Genomic DNA, 20,805 nt, shown 5'->3' with positions numbered 1-20,805 from the left:
TAAAACGTTTATTTATCCGTTTACTTTTCATGTGCATTGTTGCCGGACTTTTTCGCTCCCGGAACGTTTGTTAGAGTAGACACTACGGGGACGGTATTTATAGTCACACTGGAAAAATTGGAAATTAGCAACGTTCATTTACACACTTACACTACGGATTAATTGATTGATCGTTGCGTGCACAGCGAGGTTTATTGAAAAGTACAGCACAGTCGCATACAAGGTAAGCTCCAACAACCGCCGGATGTTTGACTTTAACTGACGGGTCTTACCTAACCGAGAGTGTTAGCCTTGTTATAATGCAGGCTAGCATTAGCTACGTGAACGTCCCACCTACACAATATAAGATTGTTATCTCACAACGACGACCAACAAAACAGTAGGTCCGACAAGGAAATCTGCCTTTTTCCCCCAACCCAAGTGACGACCATCCACCCGGGTTTGCCGCCACTACTGCACAGTGAATAATTCAACAATTACGTTGCTTCAGCGTTTGAATTTGCGTTTATTGTTGTGTAATTAGCTAGCATATTAGTCTGCTGACTCAGCCTGAGAAACGAAAGTATTTATGTGCTTTCAGTTAGGTAGCCCAATAAGCTTACTCACAGATGCTTGCTGTTATTGTTAACAAACACCAACAGCACAGTGATAGAAGAAGATAGGCTGCAGAAGTAGCTTCATGCTACTCGTTAGCTGCCTCCATCCAGGGCTCCAGAGCCGCTGGATGAAAGCCCTCCTATTGGTCAGGTCATGTGGAGTGTAAACCTAAACATGAGACATCCATTGTGTGGTGGACGGTAGAGCACTAATGTAAACATACATGCAGCCTAATAATGATAGCATAATTTGTACAGACAACAAAGGAGACTGAACTCTGTACAATAGTGATGCAGCTACACCAAACTTTCCTGTTACACAAGAAGAAATTCTTTAAATGTAGATGTGGGTCTTCCATCTAGTTCTGATTTTTGTAGTGCTATCATCTCAAGAATATTTTAAACATTTGTTCATACCTTTTTCATTACTGGTTTATATATTAATGTTAAAAACCCTGTAGTCTGTTATTGGGTCAGGGCTTGATAAAGAATAAAGTTAAGTTATGGTTACCCATTGCAAAGACAACCGCTTGGGGTTAGGGACAATGTTAAAGCTACTACAAGGAGGTTTTAACTGGTTATGAAACAGTCTCAATTTAATACTGATACCTCTGTATGTCTTCCATAAGCAAGCAAGACAATCAGCGAGAAGAGTAACTATCTCTATGTAGTTTTACTTGAAGCCTGCCACGGGGTACATGTGCAGACTGGAAGAGGCTGTGTTTACATTTTCCTCGGCCAAGATACAGCGAGTAGTATGTTTGCCAGTCATAAAGGAGCAGGAGGAGATTTTTATTTTATTTTTTATGTGTTGTTGTTTTGACAGTGGAAACACTATCACTTTTGTCTGAAGGGGTCTCCGAAATCATCAAAATATCGGAGTTCCTTGTAGTAGCTTTAAGTACAAGTTGACGTAATCGGACACACAAATCAATGAGGGCGCAGATTTTTTAACAATTGTAATGTTTTTATTGGTTTTGCTTTCAGTTTCAGTTCATCAAATTGGCTGCCCCTACTTTAATACGTGCTAAATAATTCCATCATGTCCCTCCAACTGTCTGACACCTGTGCTGAGTCTGTATTCATTAGAGAACTGACTCCAAAAATGTTCCTGGTGTACAAAGCTGTCAATGGTCTGGCACCAGATTATATAGCAGACATGTGTAAGGTATAACAAGCCAAGAGATCACACATGTGTTAAGTCACACATTAGTCTTGTTTAAGTTTTTTTCTTCCCTTGTCGTCAGTGTGACATAGCTGGTTGTAAAATCTCATTGTCAGATGACAAGGTACACCATTATAGTGTAAAGATGTGATGTGTTTTATCGTCTCAGGACTCCTGATGAAGGTGTGTAGGTAATACTTTGAGAGCCTTGCAAGACGCCATGTCTGAAGAGGCGATTTCAGAAAGTGACCTGGAGCCCAGCCTTAACAGTGAAGAGGAGTACGTGGAAGATGAGGAAGAGGAGGACTTGGAGGACATGGAGGAAGATGAGGATGAAAATGATGGTGACGATGAAGACGATAGTGTTGGTGAGTGACAAATAAAATGCTTATTACTGTAATTTCATTTTAGTGTAAACTTTGGGTGTAAGTGTGTGTGTCTGTGTGTGTTTGTGTATTTCATTCTTACTGACTCATGACAAGGAGATTCAACATGTTATAGCACGTGTATATCAGACATTAGTGCCTGTTAACTAGTCTTCAAAAACCAAAATACTGTCTATTCTCTCTCAAGAACGACCTGCGAGTGCCCAGGATGGCAGGGACTCCACTTCACCTACCTCCGGAGAGCCATCCTCACCGCCTCCATCTGGGCCTGCGTCCCGTCCATCATCCAGGTCTCCCTCCAGGCCTGCCTCTCGCTCTAAGCCTCCAACCAGCCCAGAAAACTCGAGCAAGATCAAGCCACCTTCCAGCAAAACAAAGAAACAAAAATCCTCCAAATTAACCAAATCCTCAAAGTCTTCAAAAGGCTCCAAACCTTCCAAGCCATCCAAGCCTGCACACATGAGGAAGAATATCAGGTACATGGATCGTTTTGAAATTTTCCATCAGGTGTATTACATAATTAATTAAATCAAACCTCTAAGTCTGAAATATATTGGGGTTTCCCTTATTTGCAATGATGTCAAGATACAAAGAAATATGCAGAGTAAAACATTTTTAAAAGTGGACATTACTCAGTCAAAACAACTGCAAACTGAGGTCAAGTAGTTTTAGATCCAGCAGCAGTCAGAGTGTCGCTGTAAGCCTTTTAATGTTTGTATGTAAACTGAACGTTTTTCCATCTGTTTACAGAAAGCTGCTGAAAGAGGATCAGCTGGAGGCTGGGACCAAGGCTGCTCAACAGGAGGAGATGGAGAGGCGGAAACGGCTGGAGCAGCAGAGGAAGGACTTCCCTACCCCAGCCCCAACTGTCCCAGAATCTCAGCTAGGTGACTGTCCCTCTGAATATGACCTTTCATATTACGTTTTTTGCACTTTCTATCCTAAATCTCCTGATACTTTCCAATCTCTCCAATAGTGGACGCTGCTTCACTTTTAGGAGAAGTATCTCACTTGGTTCCTGGTCTCCTGAGCAAGCAGGATGTGATCTGTCTGGACAGCAGTGGTGATGAGGATGAAAGAGTAGACCCCAATCTGCCTGGACTTGCAATTGGAGATGGTAAGATATGTGATATTTTTTTCCAAGTGATTCCAGAAAATATAAGAATTGAGCTAGCTGACAGATTGTGTTTACCTCCATGATGCTGCAGATATAATTGAGCTTAGTTCCGGAGACGAGGACGCCCTGCAGATAAGCAGCGAGTCGGCTGATGAGGACGCTGATGGCACCAGCGCCTCAGAGGAGAGCAGCGGGGCGCACACCAACGACAGTCTGAATCTGCCTGATGCCCAGGGTCGGGTGCTGGTTAATATCAATCACCCTGCAGACGAGAAAGACCTTTACCTCGCTCCGCAGTTGGCCAGGGCCGTCAAACCTCACCAGGTATGCGTATTCACACTCTCTCTTGAACCCTCAAAACATGAGCACTCGGCAACTTAACTCAGTCCAGCTTGTTTTCTCTCAAACCAATGTCTCATCATTTCTCAGATCGGGGGGATCCGGTTTCTCTATGATAACCTCATCGAGTCTCTGGAGCGGTATAAGACCAGCAGTGGCTTTGGCTGCATCCTCGCACACAGCATGGGGTTGGGCAAGACTCTGCAGGTCATCTCCTTCATTGAGATCCTACTGGGGAATACTGAGGCTCACACTGTGCTGGCCATTGTTCCTGTGAGTAATCCAACTGTATACGAAATATGTAGTCACTAGAGCAGGCATTCTTGTTCCCTGAAGTCCCTATTTTAGTTTGATTCAACTAACCTCCTTTGTTTGCTTTATTAATAGGTGAACACGCTTCAGAACTGGCTGACGGAGTTTAACCTCTGGCTCCCACCCCAGGAGGCCCTCGCCCCTGAAACTGACCCTGCAGTAGTCACAGGCCGCAATTTCAAAGTTCACGTCCTCAACGATGAGCACAAGTAAGTAGCATGTTGTGTGTGAGGTAAAGTATCCACTGTATATGAGCTGTTAATCACGCTGAGTGTGTGACCTCCAGAACAACACTGGCCAGAGCAAAGGTTGTGGAGGACTGGTCCAGAGATGGAGGGGTGTTACTGATGGGTTATGAGATGTACCGCCTTCTGTCCATGAAGAAGAGCTTTGTGATGGGCAAGAAAAGGAAATCGAAGAAGCCCGCAGGACCAATCATCATCGACCTGGATGAAGAAGACAGACAGCAGGAGCTCATGAAAGGTCAGACAGAGGGTGAATAGAGGTGCTGCAGCATTAAGCAGCATAAGAAAAATTAAATTAACATTTTGTAGTGGATAACCAGATTTTAAAAAAATGTATGAATCCTAAAATCAACATAATGTGGGAACTTTAAAAGAGCATAAGAGATATAAATCCAAACATGAATTTACAGTGTGATTTATATCAATTCAATCTTCCCTTCCCCCTTTTAAGGTATTGAAAGGGCCATAACACGGCCTGGCCCAGACGTGGTGATATGTGACGAGGGTCATCGCATCAAGAACTACCATGCCAGCACATCGCAGGCTCTGAAGAACATCCGCTCCCGGCGCAGAGTAGTCCTGACGGGCTACCCTTTGCAGAACAACCTCATTGAATACTGGTGCATGGTGGACTTTGTTAGGCCCGATTTTTTAGGAACACGTCAGGAGTTCAGCAACATGTTTGAGCGGCCCATTCTGAACGGGCAGTGCATGGACAGCACGCCTCAAGATGTGCGCTTGATGCGCTACCGCAGCCATGTGCTTCACAGCCTGCTGGAGGGTTTTGTACAGAGGTAAACTTTCTGTCAGCGCTTGATTTAGTAATTGGACATCTTGAAAATAAATCTCACCTTTCTGAATAACGCTAACCTGTCAATGTTCTCTGTGCGTTTCTTCTGGGTTACAGACGTGGTCATGATGTGCTGCGAGACCAGCTTCCGTCCAAGGAGGAGCATGTGATCTTGGTCCGGCTCTCTCCCATTCAGAGGGCGCTGTATACCGAGTTCATGAAACGCTTTCGAGAAGCAGGGAACAGCGGCTGGCTCGGTCTAAACCCACTCAAAGCCTTCTGTGTGTGCTGCAAGGTGAAGCTGTTTTCCTTGCTGTTAGTTAGAAAACTCAACAACGTGTCTATACTTTTAGCGATGAGTCCTGAGTTTCATTTTGTTGCGACAATTAAAATGCTAACATTAGAGATGATGATAATATCAGCACATCATTTTAACGGCTAACAAAGGCCTTAAAATTAAATATTGGCATCTGCCACAAAAAAATAACATTTCTGCTGATATGACGTGCTAAAAAGACGCTTTAATTATGCACAGGCTAAGTAGTTTTCTTAATTTGCCAAGTGAATATGTACATTTTGAGATGCACTGTATGTCTGCACCTGCTAGTGGGCCATCAGGATAAGAGAAGGTATAATAATATGTTATTTCCACTACAGGAAACACTTCATGTTCTCTGCAATTAGGTAGAAAAAATATGTGCATACTGTGTGTCATCGACATCTGCAATCAGTCAAAAACAATTAGAAAATATCAGCATATGGGATATCTGTGAAAACCCAATATCGTGCATCCCTAACTGCTTCGGCATTTTTTGATCATGAAAGTCTCCTTTTGTCTTCCAGATCTGGAACCACCCAGACGTCCTCTATGAAGCCCTGCAGAAGGAGAATCAGGCCAACGAGCAGGACCTGGACCTCGATGACATCACTTCAGCTGGTAACACCCGCTGCTCTGCACCGGGCGCTGGCCTCAAAGCCAAAGTAGCTGACTCGAGCAACAGCAAAGTCAACAACAGCCTGCCACCGCTCAATCCCTCCCAGGATAGAGCCAATCAAGTCATCACGTATGAATGGGTATGTCATGACAGAAGCTGTTTTCTCTGTAGCTTCGTTTTACAGCTAAAAGAGTCTACTTGTTTCAAACCTTAAGCACCTAACAGTTCAGCACTGATTACTCTGCACAGCATGTAATCTCTGTTTGTTGTTGGTTTGTCGTCTCCTTCTTTTGAGTTACTTCTAACACAACAGCCTTTTCTTCTATTTGTGTCTCAGGCAAAGGACATCGTGTCAAACTACCAGACAGGAGTTCTGGAGAACTCTGCCAAGATGGTTTTGCTCTTCCATTTGATTGATGAGAGTGTCGGAAGAGGAGACAAGATGTTGGTCTTTAGGTAACTCCTCTGCTCTACATACACTGCATTAAACACAAATCCACCATTAAGCAGCTTAGAGAAGAGGTTTCTTTGTGCATTTCAGTTAATTAATGAGACTTTTTTTGGAGGTTTATGCAAACTGTTGGACGTTAATATTTTAATCCTCCTACGTCTTATAAGATTTTCTGCATCATTTCCAGGTTACTTTTGCAAGCAGGAATTTCAGAATTAACCAAAAGTATGACTTTTACTGAAATATAATTGATGGTTGTTTGTAGCCATATATGTACATACAGCATTTCTGGTGACTCCACAAATTTTACACATCAAAGAATGTTTACAGGTCTTGAGGAGTACTGCTGCAGACGTGTCAAAAGTGGTATAAAGGCTTTTTGTGGCTCCAGAGGAAGCTGCATGTAAGTTGACAAATTGCCTCCAGTAATGTCCCTCAGTGGCTATGTTGCATTGTGGGTAATGTAGGCTACAGGTTTTGAAAAGCAGACCTCAAGTCAAGCATTGCACTCCTATAACACTGTTTGACTCACTGGACAAACAAATTATCAAAATTGATAAGCAGAACTTTTTTATTCCATGCATTCTTTCTTTTTCAAAACCTGGTACCTACATTACCCACAATGCAACGCAGCCACTGAGTGACACCACTGGAGGCAATTTTTTTTGCGGGTGGCTGTATCTCAGGAGGTAGAGCGTGTGGTCTAGTAATCGGAAGGTCGCTGGTTCGAATCCTGGCGCCCCCTAGCCGCATGTCGAAGTGTCCTTGAGCAAGATACTGAACCCCAAATTGCTCCTGATGAGCAGTTGGCACCTTGCATGGCAGCCTCCGCCATCAGTGTATGAATGTGTGTGTGAATGGGTGAATCTGACAAGTGTTGTAAAGCGCTTTGAGCTGTCAGTAGACTTGAAAAGCACCATAGAAATGCAAGTCCATTTACCATTTAATTTATCAGATTACATGCAGCTTCCTCTGGAGCCTCAAAAGGCTGTATACAACTTTATTCACATATGCAGTAGTCCACAAAACACTGTAGTTAAATGGAGTCTATTTTATTTCATTATAACATACATTGATTCTATACCAAAGTTCTTGTCTCTTACACCATTCTTATGTGTTTCTGCTGTGTACCCTCCAGTCAAAGTTTGTCCACCCTGACCGTCATTGAGGACTTCTTGTCAAAGAGACCCATGCCGGCGGGTGTCTCCTCCCCTGACACCCCGAGCAAAACCTGGGTTCGCAACCTCAATTACTACAGTGAGTTCAAACTGTGCTCTCCGTCTAAACCAGCAATTCTGCAGAGGGTGTCGTCATCAGCACAGAAGCTTCAAAGCTCTGATTGTCTTTATTGATTTGTTACCAGCAGCTGAAATTTCTTCAGTTCTCCCTTTTTGAACATTTGGCAAGTGTACCCTGTGGTCTGGAAACAAGTTTAGGAGCACTATACTTACAATTTGACAAAGATGTTTGACATTGTTCTTTTTATGTATGTTGTACATGTTTTCCCTTGAGAGAGTTATAGACTCCTACAGGCATGTTATACTGCTCTGCCAGGATGAAAAAGTACTTCTCCTGTAGAAATTCAATAGAAATGTCCATGATTGAAAATCTCCCAGGTTGATGTTAATGAGACTCTATGTAACAATTTGAAGCAAATGAACATGTATTAATCACTTTTTTATTGAGACCTTCTCTGTCTCTCAGTTGATTGGTTGGTTGACTGGAATTATTTGTGAGGGACTTGGGTCTGATTGTCAATGACAGTCCAAAGGATGAGAATATTTGCACATTCTCGAGGGCCTCATCTCAGTGCCTCTCTCCACTCCACTACCAGAGAGCAACAGTAGCTAACATAAGCTTAGAAATGGAGGCCACTTACATAAATTAACAACCAGTTTCTGGCACAACACAGAAGTTCCACAGAACCCCTTTAAGTATTCACAGAAAACTGTTACCATGATACTTCATGTTGCTGCAAGTTCAAGTGTGTTCACGTGTGTTAAAAGACGATGTATGTCTGCCTACAGGACTGGATGGGAGTACATCTGCCTCAGAAAGAGAGCGACTTATCAATCAGTTTAATGACCCAGAGAACACCGCGACATGGGTCTTCCTACTTTCTACAAGGTATGTGTCTCTGCTCTCTAGTTTTATTGTATCTTCTCCACACTGGGAAACGTTTTGTCATTCATTTGCTGTGTTTTCTTTCAGAGCGGGCTGCCTGGGGGTAAACTTGATCGGTGCCAACCGCGTCGTTGTGTTTGACGCCTCTTGGAACCCATGTCACGATGCCCAAGCGGTGTGTAGGGTGTACCGCTATGGTCAGAGGAAACCCTGCTACATTTACCGTCTGGTCTGTGATTACACCTTGGAGAAAAAGATTTATGACAGACAAGTCTCCAAACAGGGCATGTCAGGTAAGAGATTTTTACATGTTTGTTAGACATTTTATTTGAGCATTCTCTCAATCTCCTTTGTCCTTTGTTGATATTATTGTGTCATACTTAAACATATTTAACTAGATCTAATTTGGGCAATTACCTGAATCATGTCCAGTCTTAAAATGTTGTGTCTCTCTGTGTGTTTGAAGACCGAGTGGTTGACGACTTGAACCCAGTGCTCAACTTCACTCGTAAGGAAGTGGAGTCACTGCTGCATTTTGTGGAGGAAGAACCTGGCAAGATCTCTCTGACGTCCCCAGAGGACATGGAAATAGTGATATACCAGGCTTGTCACCTTTACCCACACCTCATCACCAAGGTACAGTCACATGATAGGTTTCACTCTGAAGCCTCTGCAGAGAAAGGCAGCTTTGTTTAAATATATATTAAATATGTGTTAACTTAGTAAAAACTGATTCTGGTGAGTGCAGCTCTGAATGTTTTGATGCTCTTCTTTGTGCTGTGTGTGTGTTACATGTTGTAATTTACGTCAAGGTGGGCCAGTGGCTTTGGGCACAAAAACACAACCTTCTGAATGCAACAGCACTTACCAAAAAATCTCAAAAAAAGACCAGAAAGGCTCATCTTCCAGATGAAATAGGTGCACGATACGGATATTTTTTTTACCTGAAACAGATAAATCGATATTAACCAGCTTCTCGTGGCCGATACAATCAAGATAACTGATAATTTCAAATTTTTGTAATTTAAAGGTTATAAGCTGTAGTTTATGCACACCTGAGGGTAAGAAAGGCAAAGATGTAGTGAAGAAAGATGGATTTAAAGGTGCATACCACTACCTACTGTATCAGAGTGTGTAGTTGCAGTTCTTGTGTCCATGAAAGCGATTTGGCTTTGTGTTGTCATCTATATTTATCAGCTATAATTTCACTGATACCAGTAAAAAGATAACTTATCATCCCGGTTTATATTGTGCATCTCTAGTAACAGTTACATTTCCCCAGTTTACCGAGTAAAACTGAAATCCTGTCTGAAAAGGGTTATAAACTGTCCGTGGTGAAATAAGTACAGCAGCAGAGGAAAAGGACAAGATTTAAACTATCTTCTTAATGTTGTGATGCTACATAAGCAGTGAGTTTTCTCTGGCATGGCAACCTGCGTAGAAAATCTGGCCTGATCTGATCTGTAATTCAATTTCCTTTTTTACCCATTTGTCTCTTTTAGCAACCTTTCCATCATGAGTCTCTGCTGGTGGACCGCAAGGAGTCCAAACTGACCAAAGCAGAGAAGAGAGCCGCCAAGAAGAGCTACGAGGATGAGAAACGAGCCTCTGTGCCCTACTCTCGCCCCTCGTATGCCCCCTATTACCCAACCAGTGATCAGACGCTCACAAACATACCAGCGTTTAACCAGCGCGGCTGGTGGGTTTCAAACTGGATTGTTTAGCTTGCATTTCTTCTGGGTATCTCATGTATTTGTTTATGTACTGGCTAACAAATGCTAATGGTTTGTTTTTACGGTAAAAACTGTTTCTGACTAGCTCTTCCACTAATATATATAGAAGTTTGTGCATTCAGGCAAAAACACACCTCTAAAAATAAACTCACTCACTGTTAGAGTATGTGTGTGTCTGTGTGTGAGCGTCTCATGAGTTCAGCCCTCATATTCTCAGGCGTCCCATGGCACGGCCAGATGACAAGCCTGTGGCAAGTGTCAGGCCCATCCAGTCGACCCCAATTCCCATGATGCCTCGCCAGGTCGGCATGGGCATGGCTGGGTCCAGCTCTGCCAGCAGCCTGCCTGTCAACTTCCTGCAGAAAGCTGGAGTTTATGTGCAGAGGATCGTCACCACAACTGGTAATGTGTCATATTTAAATGTTTAAATCTCCAAAAGCACCACACACAAAGTGAATGAATTTACATATTTGATGTTTCAATAGAGGAAACATGAGTAATGTCTTGTGAAACCAGATAATAACATCATCCTTTTTGCCTGGATTTACAGATATAGTAATCCCAGGAGCCAACAGCACAACAGATGTTCAAGCTCGAATCAGTGCAGGAGAGAGCATCCACGTTATCAGAGGATCTAAAGGTAGTTGCAACAACACAACCATTGCTCTCTGCATGCGAGGCATTTTGAGTTACCGCCACCATCACTTGATGTTTTTCTTCCACCACAGGTACCTACATCAGGACGAATGATGGAAGAATTTTTGCTATTCGATCTGGAAAGATCAGTCGACCAGCAGTCGGAGGCTCTGCTGCTTCAAGAGGTATGAATTCATATTGATAGTTCTTGGTTCCGGCTTCATAGTTTAACTACAACTCACACCACTTTGATGGTGGTGGTGGTGGTGGTGTTCTTTTACAAATGAAGTTCAGCTGACTTGTCATAAGTACAATACAACTATGTAGAAACAGTTGTATACAATGTCTTCTGTGGCTCTGGAGGGAGATTTCTCAAGTCTGAGAAAATAACCAAGTGATGTCATTGTGATGTCATTACAGTTATCTGTGATTTGGCTTTAAGGCCTTTCACCACATGTCCTTTTTCTTCTTTTTTTGTCCGACATTGCAATAAAAAACATGTAAAAATAAATATGGATTGAAGGTGTAGAGTTCTTATGTTGTCGGTGTTAGGTGAACTCCTAAATATGTTAATTAAGATGAGGAAGCACAATAGGGAATCACTGCTTATCATTTGTGCAATTATTTGTTAATATCTAATAATATTTATGAATTAAAATACAAGCAGATTTTAAGCAAAGCATCTTATTTCTACGATTGACCTTTCAAAACTTAATTATTCAGAGGCACGTGTCTCCTGACATTTCATGACTGAGTTTCTCTCTCCCCCACAGACTCCCAGGGCCCCCTGATCCATCCAGTCAGTAATGGCTGTTCATCCCCAGGGGATCAGCAGCAGCCATCTCCCAACGGGGAGCAGCGGTCCTCCTCTCCCCTAAGCTCTGAGATTCTCAGAGAGATCAGCCGCTACACCTCATCCACGGGCGATGCCCCCGCCGGTGTGGGAAACGAATTGCCATCACCATCAGACGCGTTGGCTTTACGAGCGGGGGATGAAGGCAGCTCACAAGGCAGCGAGACTGGCGATCTCAGCAGGCAACTCACTGACGACATCCTGAGTTCGGCTTTGGAGATGCGCGGCAGCAAACGCAGGAGTTCTGACAGCCAGGGCAACACACAAGTAGGAGGCAAACGCACCTCTGCTGCAAGTCATTTCCCCATGAGCTCTGGTGGGCTCAGTTTTCCTCCCGTGGGTCTGAACTCCTCCTCCCTACTGGGGAACCTAGGACACATGAGTCATCCACTTCTGATGGGTGGCAGTGGTGGATCGTCATTCCTTCAGACACCGGGACAAACGCTAGCTGACCTACAGACCATGTTCCCTTCTGCAGGTTCGGACCTACTGAGACAGTCTGCCACAGGGAACGGACACCTCCCCACCCCCTCCTCGTCCTCTCTTCCCAACGTTTTCTCCTCCGCTTCCACCACCATCCCCATGTCCTCCTCATCATCGGCAGCACCTTCTTCTTCACTGGCGTCGGGTTCTCTGCCTCCGTACTTGATGAATCCCAACATGGCCGGCCTGCTGTCGTCAGGCTTCCCTCTCAACTACAGTCAGTCCCTGCTCTCTGATTCCAGGATGTTCCCCACCCCTCTCCTCTCTGGGTCAGGGGGATTTCCTGCACCTAACTCCAGCTCCACCACATCCAGTTTCCTCTCCCATTTCAACAATCCAACCTCCAGCCTGTTGGGGGCAGCTCTGACCCAGCCGGACAGACATCACAGCGCGGAGAACGGCGGCAGTAGCTCTGATGATGACGTTATAGAGGTGACAGGACAGTAGAGACTCAACAAGTCCTGGAGGCAGTTTCATACATAATCTTATCAATCATGGTTAACATAAAGTTCATTAGGGATGGGAATGGTGACACATTAAGTGAATACATTTGTTCTGTTACAGTATCTGCCCTTGTTACATTCTGAATGTGCGAACACATCAGAAAGTGAGGTCAAAGAAAGAAAAATGTAATTAAATTCTACTCAAATGAAGTGACTGGGAATCTAATATCTGTCGATTATTTTCTATATTAATCAATAAGTTGTTGGCCAGTAAAATGGCAGGAAATGGTGAAAATGTCCATTAAAATGTCTTTTGTTCACAACCCAGAGATATTCATTTAACCGTCATAGAGGAGGAAAGGAACCAGAAAATATTCACATTTACGAAGGTGGAGTCTGATAATTGTGATGATAAAAAGATTACTCAAACCAGTTAATTGATTATCAAAATAGTTGGCAATTAATTGTTGAATGCCTCCCTAGAATCTGAAAAAAAACCCAAAACTTTTCAAGAACTAGAAACTCAACGTTAATCCTGACGACAAAATGAAGTTGGAGAGAAGTTAAATGTGGTTCTGCCTCGTTGGACATTCACATAATCATTTGTGATATAAACTGCATTCCCATTCCTAATGTTATCATTCACTTTGACACACTCAACACACACTCAAAAACACACACACATGGACTCTCACCTGCAAATGAGAGAATCAACTTGTACCTTAATGACTTAATGAAGTCAGAGTAACAAATCCTTATGCTGAATATCCCAGACTTGTTCAGCTGGAGCATCAGAGCAGTGGGAACGGACCTTTGTCGTACAGGGACCAGCTCAATTCTTTCGCGGGGGCTCTCCAGGCACAGCCTCTCCTTGCCGCGCCATTAGTTTAATTTCCTCTGAATTCAGGTGGAATAATGTGATGAAAACCTGTTGGATTGTCTCATGACATAATACTGCTGTGAAACAGTCGAGTGCAAACCAAATTTGGCTTGCTGTTACACGTGTCTGCGGAGCGCTAATTCACTCATTTTTCTTCAGCGCAGTTTCCTTTTCTAGTTAGCTAGACTGGAAAGCTACACACCACAATCAACAATAACAGTGGCTAGAGAGAGAAAATCCTTCGAGGCTTACCTTTAACAGAAATTTTAGGCTTTCAGAACATATTTTAGTCTTTAGCAATTTGATAGATATTGTAGCATCCCCTGTTGAAAGGATATTATGTGTTATACTATAACTGAACATGTTGATACTTTGTAAATAGTCATTATCATTGTTTATAATGCAAGTCAATACTGTGCAGTGTGTAGATTTTGGTTGTAGGGAGATGGTTCATTATTACAGCGACGATCACGAGAAATATGCCCTCGCATTGATGCCGAGGGAAACAAATTTCCGTTCAACTTTATGATTTCCTTTTCTTTCTTTTTTTGTTCCTTACAACTAAAATGAATGTACTTTCATGTTAGCCTTTGATAACACAGGGGCTGGGACAAGGATTCGGACTGTGTTCTTTCATTTTTAGCCTTAAATAACACAAAGGGGTCTTGAGTCTTTTATCTTAGTACATCCTTTTTACAAAAATCTGTCGGAAGAACTACTGAGCATTCAGACAGTCGGTGTCAAACTCAAAACACAAGTGTGGGGCAGGTTCAGCATTGGGACTAAAGGCACCAAGTGTGGAAGCCAAGAGGAGCGCAAACCAAGGTTTAATGTTGCTATCTCATTCGCTAACACCTGTCTTTAGTTGCATTTCGTTCTTCAGTGTCCTCTCCATCATCACTCAGTCAAGCTACATGTAGTTTCATAAGGGTTACTTTCAGAACCTTGCTGAGAACAAATATTACCTAAACTGTAGAAAACATCACATTCATGCTGCCCAAGTGTATAAAACCTGAAGTCTATGTAGCCGCCAACCATCAAAAGCAGATAACGTTTCTTACAACAACCATCTGTGACTGTGAGAGAACCAGGTCAGGAGATGTGGTGGCCTTACCAAACTGACAGTGCCATGATGTGGTAGCTGTTCACAGAGGTGCGTCTTTACAAGCAGTGCAGTGTAAGTAGCTTCAGTCAGTCGTGTCAGTCAGTATCTGCAGTGCTGTAGGGAGTTTAGGTCTTCGCTGTTCTCTGTAGCCTTGTGTTTCTGTGCTGTGACACCTCAAGGTATGTAGATTTAGGAAAGTCCCTTTAGTCCGTTGGTTAAATAAGCTAGACACAGTGGTTATTAGCCTTTAGAAAACACTGGATAACCTGAGAAAACAGGTCATTCCCTATGAAGTTACAATTTTTTATTTTCTAGAGCTGTTTTCTCGTGGGGATCTTTTGCTCCCACAGTCCTGAGTACTGTTCACTTTTTTTGTTTGATTTGCTTCCAGATCCTTTCTCTGTTTTTGTTCCGGATGCTTCATTTCTATCACGCGGGAATGTCTCCAGTTTTCTTCATCACAGTTTTGGAATTTGTGATGGTTTGTTTTGAAGGGGAAGCTAGCACTTTGAAAAAGGATCATATCTGCTTGCGAACCGTACGAGGTACATCACACCGACGCCATGTCTTCATTCTCAGTCTTCTCAGTCCGTTGGAAACACGTTGCATTTGAATCTTCTGGGAATCACGAGTTTGTAAAACAGAAACCAGTCTGCCATTTCTCGTCAATTATGTGCATTTTTACGTTTCGTGGGGATTCTTCATTTTTAAAAGAATGATTTTTATAACTTCTTATTGGTGTTCACTCTCCTGGCAGTTGTTTCCCTTATTTCAGTGTAAGTGTCTGAATTTTATTTATTTATGATGGAAAATATATTGTTTTTGTAATAACATTTTTTTTTAACCTTTTGTTCACTTTGACCCCTTGACGGCTGATCCAGTAAGAATTTCGTACATGCAGCCTAGCTCGCAGCAGAATATGACTGTGTTATCAATGTTATTTTAACAATAAAACACTCTTCTATTGCGGTGTGAATCTTTTACATATCATTTTAATTTACAACATATCTTCAGTATGATATCTATTCTTATCTTATTTATTCAAACATGTGACAAGTAGTCAAATACAGCATAAATAGTCAAAAGGCAGGATATTAAGCAACGTGAGATACAAAAATTCAACATAAATTCATATATTCTGGGACGTAGGAACAGTGAGGTCATGTATCCAAAAACCATCAAAGAGGAATTTTTGACTAGCCCCCAAAACATCCTTTTCATGTTTTCTTTAGTCATTTTAACAAATTTAATATTGATCCTTTTAGATGACCCACATAAACAAATGAAACCATCAGTGAGAAGATTGGCTATTTCTGTATACTTTTGTTATTTTTAAAAAGGATAAGTTCACCAAATTCAAATTGCTAATTAGCACGAAACACAAAGCAGAGCTGAGGCAGATGGGAATGTCATTGATTTTGCATGTATTTGGTCATAAACTAAAGCTAGCGAGGCTAAAGAAATATCAGAAACCACTCAAAAAGCCCTACAAGAAGGGTGATTGTCTCCAAATTGCTAGTTGAAAATGAAGTACACATGACCTCAGTGTCCTCAATGATAGCTACAGTCCTGTGTGTATTGTGTACAAAAAGCAAGTTAAGAAAAGTATTTCATTATCCATTATTTGGCACTGGTGCTTCATGAAATAATAAGACCTTCAAAAAGGCGTACAGCTGCAGAAATCACTTCCTTTTCCACTTTTATACAAATTAAACTGATTGAAAATATAAATCTCACAGGCAAAACTCAAGTATTCAGTGGTTGTTTTGTGATAGTGTCACTATTGTGTCTTCTGTCAGGACTGCAGCCGTCTCTTAGCCATGTACGCACTGGTGACTTGGTTCATTATGATGAGGGCAGAGAGAGCAGGGCAGAGTGCTGACAGGTACCAGGTGTATTCCCTGACAGACGCAGCGAACCAGGCCGAGCTGAGGCCGAGCAGCAGGCTGGCACCGCCGAGCAGGTATGTGACGAGTCCAGACGCTGCATGGTAGCGTTTGAGTTTGGCCAGGGACCAGCCTTTGGCCAGAGAGTGGTAGATGAGAGGCAAAGCTGCCAACGACTGCAACCCCACCACACACACTGTGAGCAGGCCCAGCAGACCGTGCCACGAGGTGAAGTGGGGTTTACCGTTCAGGTGTTTGTTGTAAGAGATGGCTGCCACACCCAGGAGTGCACAAGACACACAGAGGCACTGCAGGACCCAGTGAACTCGGCCTTTTGTCTTGTGTGAAAACCTTTTGATGGGTGAGCCATGGGGGGAGAAAATGAGGATGGCTTCTGTCATGAAGAAGGAGAACTGGTGGAAAAGAAAAGAAATCTAATCAGGGCTGCTGCTCACCATTATTGTCACTATTTCCTTGATTCGTTGATAATGTCTTGGTCTATAAATTGTAAAAAGAAGATCTATAATGCTATTTTTCCTTTCCTTCCATGTTTTATATGTTCTTGTGCATGTAAATATCTTGAAAGTTAAAGAGGTCAAAGTCTGCACCAACAGAAGCTCCTCTCTCCCACAGAAAACACTGCTCCTGAAACATCTCGTCAGTAGTCCTGCCTTTAATTCTGTGACATCACACTACATCAGATCCAACATATTTGCATAATTTATGCCAAGTGACTAGTTTGGCACAAGTGAATTGATTTAGCACAGCTGCTTCTGTTGTTGTTAGGGTGGCTGGCTCAGGCTTCCGTGAGCTGACCAATCAGAGGAGACTGGGTCTTTGGGAGGGGGTTGGGGCCTTAAAGAGACAGAGTGTTTCACACTGAGGGGGGATACAGTGCTGCAGCACTGGACAGTGTGAGAAAAACTATATTTTTAGAGCATTAAAGCATGTAAACATATTCTAGTAGTAACCCAAAATAAAATTATCAACCTTAAAATGAGCACAATATGTCTCCTTTAACAATTAATCAACCTAATAATGTTCTATCTTATCTCTTCAAATATCAAATGTCCTCAACAATTTCCCAAAGCCAAAGTTAACATGTCGAAATTGTACACCTGAGGAGCTGGAACCAGTGAATATGGGACAGTTTTCTGTGGATAAACCGATTGATTAACTGTTTCAGATCTGAAAATGGAATATGGAGGGTTTTTTTATTGAACTTAAAAGATTTCTTTTGAAAGCTTCAACTCACCGCCAGTGTCATGAAGAAGGGATGCCAGGAAAACAAACCTGGAACAGAACAAACAGATGAAGTCAACAAAACAAATGTTACCCGAGCGAGGACAGTGACGTGGAGATGTTTGAACAGCAGAGCACTCACTTGAACCGGGTCGAGACACGACTGCGATGAACACAGTGAAGACAGCGCAGATAATGTGGGTCAGCGCTGCAGAGCCTGCTCGGATATAACCGTAGACCCGAGGCTCAGATTCACTCTCTTTGTACACCATGTTAAAGACTACAGACAGCCGAGGATGCTCACCGTTAACCGACCTACGTCAGGCTTTCACCTAAAGTGAACTGGCAGGGAAAATACGGAAGTTCAGGCTGTTTTTGGTCAGAGCTCTGAACTTTGTCTTGCCCAGACTGTTTATGAATATATCTTTAGATAAAGTTAATGTAAAGTTCAGCATGTCACCGTGTTCTCAACACTGATACTGACCACGCAAGCCAAACTCATTATCTGAAGGTCTAATTAGTTCAGTAATCAAGAATACACCGGCGCGACGTGGTTATGACGCTCTGTCAGCCAGAAAAACAGCACTTCCTGTTGGGTTTTTCAGAATAAAGCGTTCTTTTACTAATTAATCGTCGCCCAATACATATGATATTTTATATTATAGATATTATATAGAAAATATACTACTACTACTACTAATAATAATAATAATAATAATAATAATAATAATAATAATAATAATAATTATGATGATGATGATGATGACAATAATAATGATATAGAAATATATAATATATTTAAATGTCTATAATATGATAATATAGATAATAGAAACCTCAAAATACGACTCCTACAGAAATGATCACTCTGCCCACTGTGCTCAGATTATGAAGAAAAACTCATAATTGGAGATCCTACATCAGCCTATTGATTATGGGCAGCCCTGTTCTGTGGTTAAATTATTCTCAGTTTTGAATCAAAAGCTTATATGTTAATGGTGATACATTCAAATCTTGACTAACCAAACAGCAACTGCCACATCAGGGGCCGTGTTTTGTGTCAGTTGATTTGTGTTAACTCACATGCCTAATCATTTTTTGGTTTGACAAAATGATACATTTTAAATAAATGAATTATAACCAAACAATCCTACAGACAATTGTCTCAGTTCTCCATTCTCCCAGATTTTGGCAGGAAATCCTTTTTGAATGTGAAACAGAAATAGATCAATGACACAAAATCTTTCATATTTTTTTCTAGACTGTGATTCTGCCATCCCTCATTCAGCACAGAGAACATTTTTTTCAGATTTGCGTGAGAAATGGAGAATAATGGTAGCTGTGAGTCCAAGTGCTTGTTTCATACAATTAAATATTTTAGTTAAACCTGTTTCTAAATGTTTAACTTTTCACGCTTTTATTCTGAAACCAGAATACCCGGAAACTTTCTCTCCTTATTTTGGGGAACTTGCACCTACTCTATTCTTGGCTGACGTGGATGCCTTCTAGAAAGATTTCAGGCACACATGAAACATGTTTTTTGTTTTTTTTTTCCTGGTTCACTCAGGATGCTGTAGACACAGAGTTGTGCTTGAAGTCTGAAAGTTAGAATCTCTTCCATGTGGGTGACTGTATATATTATTGTCTCATTCAATTAAACTACCACAGATGGGCTGAAGGTTGCAGTGAGTGTAAAATCTGTTAGGGTGCATGTTGTTGGTTGAGCTGGCGGGTTCAGGATGTACACCACCCATTCCACATCCAGCAGCTCAGACAGACTGGTCAGCTGTTCTTAGGTTATTGTGCTCCAATTACTCTCTAATAAGCTTGTGACTGTGCAGGGCCTCCACACTGGGCAGCCGGCACAGCAAGAGAGAACAACAACATGGTCATTCAGTGCATGCCTCTCTCTCTCTTTCTATGTCTGTCTTATAATCACTGCCACTGGTACACTGTTTATTTTTTGTTTCTTTGTTTCTTTTTCTCTGAGAGGAGTCAGACTTGGCACCTGCATTGTCCAGATGGTGGCACTAAAATATAACATCTAAATTAGACATAATCAGGACATCTGGAAACTGGATACTTTGCAGATTAAGATTGTTTATACAAAATACATGATAATTATATAAATATGATGCATTGTTATAGATGTCTCTGCCCAGTACTATATAATCGGTCATAATAATTCAGTTATAGGCCTAATTATACAACACTTGCATTGGTTTTTTTTTCTGACTTGTATGTTTACTTTGAATACATTTTGCTAAAAGTACTTTCCACTTTTATTTAAGTTGTTGGGTAAGATTCTGAATGCAGAACTTAAAGGTGCACTATGCAACTTTCTTATAGGCCTATGAACAGACAGTGTGCTTGATAGAAGGAATAGCAGTTTGCAAGGGCGAGCATGAGTTTTAGACATGAAGCCATATGTTTACATTTGTGTTGATAAAGCAAAACAGGCTTGTATTTTGAGTTATGGTGGGGTAGAACAAAAACATTTCCCATCACCCATCTAGAAGTCCTGCAGCTCAAGAATATAGGAATATATAACCAAAACTGTTACTAAAAAAAAAGCTTTTTTGTCTTTTCCTTCCATCAGTTTTTTATATTTGTCCTTGTGCATGTAAAAGATCTTGAAAGTAAAAAAGGTCAAAGTCCACACCAACAGAAGCTCATCTCTCCCACAGAAAACACTGCTCCTGAAACACCTCATCAGTAGTCCCGCCTTTAATTCTGTGACTTTGTGACATCACATTACATCACCATGTCATACAGTTGCATAATTTGTGCCTCACAGCTAGTTCGGCACATAAGAATTGATTTAGCACAGCTGCTTTGTTGTTGTTAGTGGCACTGGCTCAGGCGTGTGTGAGCTGACCGATCAGAGGAGACTGGGTAATCAGGAGGAGGGTCTTTGAAGAGACAGGGGCTAAAACAGAGTGTTTCAGACAGAGGGGGGGAAACAGTGCTGCAGTACTGGACAGTATGAGAAGACTGATGTGTTTTTGTAATCCAAAATCGCAAATAAAATGATGAACCTGAAAATTAGCATAATATGTTTAATTTAAAGATCCTATTTGAAAG

At 41.9% G+C, this 20,805-nt stretch overlaps 2 protein-coding genes across 2 annotated transcripts; one reads left to right on the top strand and one right to left on the bottom strand.

Moving 5' to 3' along the window:
- The first annotated feature begins 117 nt into the window (after positions 1-117).
- rad54l2 (RAD54 like 2) lies at positions 118-15,569 on the top strand. The gene is made up of 22 exons (XM_073468129.1): positions 118-223; positions 1,931-2,129; positions 2,335-2,623; positions 2,898-3,034; positions 3,124-3,264; positions 3,356-3,588; positions 3,694-3,876; positions 3,991-4,124; positions 4,202-4,398; positions 4,612-4,954; positions 5,068-5,245; positions 5,794-6,024; positions 6,223-6,341; positions 7,475-7,593; positions 8,364-8,463; positions 8,548-8,753; positions 8,927-9,096; positions 9,963-10,159; positions 10,411-10,595; positions 10,744-10,833; positions 10,922-11,014; positions 11,603-15,569. Exons 2-22 carry the CDS (start codon positions 1,982-1,984, stop codon positions 12,610-12,612), a joined length of 4,503 nt encoding a protein of 1,500 aa, XP_073324230.1. The 5' UTR covers positions 118-223; positions 1,931-1,981; the 3' UTR covers positions 12,613-15,569.
- cyb561d2 (cytochrome b561 family, member D2) lies at positions 15,566-18,265 on the bottom strand. The gene is made up of 3 exons (XM_073468130.1): positions 17,864-18,265; positions 17,735-17,772; positions 15,566-16,892 (listed from the first exon to the last, which is right to left on the bottom strand). Exons 1-3 carry the CDS (start codon positions 17,991-17,993, stop codon positions 16,389-16,391), a joined length of 672 nt encoding a protein of 223 aa, XP_073324231.1. The 5' UTR covers positions 17,994-18,265; the 3' UTR covers positions 15,566-16,388.
- Between the last annotated feature and the right edge of the window lie 2,540 nt (positions 18,266-20,805).

The sequence above is a fragment of the Pagrus major genome, chromosome 6, assembly GCF_040436345.1.
Source record: "Pagrus major chromosome 6, Pma_NU_1.0".
Classification (NCBI taxonomy): Eukaryota; Metazoa; Chordata; class Actinopteri; order Spariformes; family Sparidae; genus Pagrus; species Pagrus major.
The sequence above is the reverse complement of the archived record's forward strand: the minus strand, read 5'-3'. Positions and strand labels throughout refer to the sequence as shown.

Excerpts from the sequence above, each read along its gene's own strand:
- rad54l2 (XM_073468129.1), top strand. The coding sequence starts at position 1,982 with ATGTCTGAAGAGGCGATTTCAGAAAGTGACCTGGAGCCCAGCCTTAAC. Across the intron at positions 3,877-3,990 it reads CTGTGCTGGCCATTGTTCCT|GTGAACACGCTTCAGAACTG; the intron begins GTGAGTAATCCA and ends CTTTATTAATAG. Across the intron at positions 5,246-5,793 it reads CCTTCTGTGTGTGCTGCAAG|ATCTGGAACCACCCAGACGT; the intron begins GTGAAGCTGTTT and ends TTTGTCTTCCAG.
- cyb561d2 (XM_073468130.1), bottom strand. The coding sequence starts at position 17,993 with ATGGTGTACAAAGAGAGTGAATCTGAGCCTCGGGTCTACGGTTATATC. Across the intron at positions 17,773-17,863 it reads CGTGTCTCGACCCGGTTCAA|GTTTGTTTTCCTGGCATCCC; the intron begins GTGAGTGCTCTG and ends GTTCTGTTCCAG. Across the intron at positions 16,893-17,734 it reads CCTTCTTCATGACACTGGCG|TTCTCCTTCTTCATGACAGA; the intron begins GTGAGTTGAAGC and ends CTTTTCCACCAG.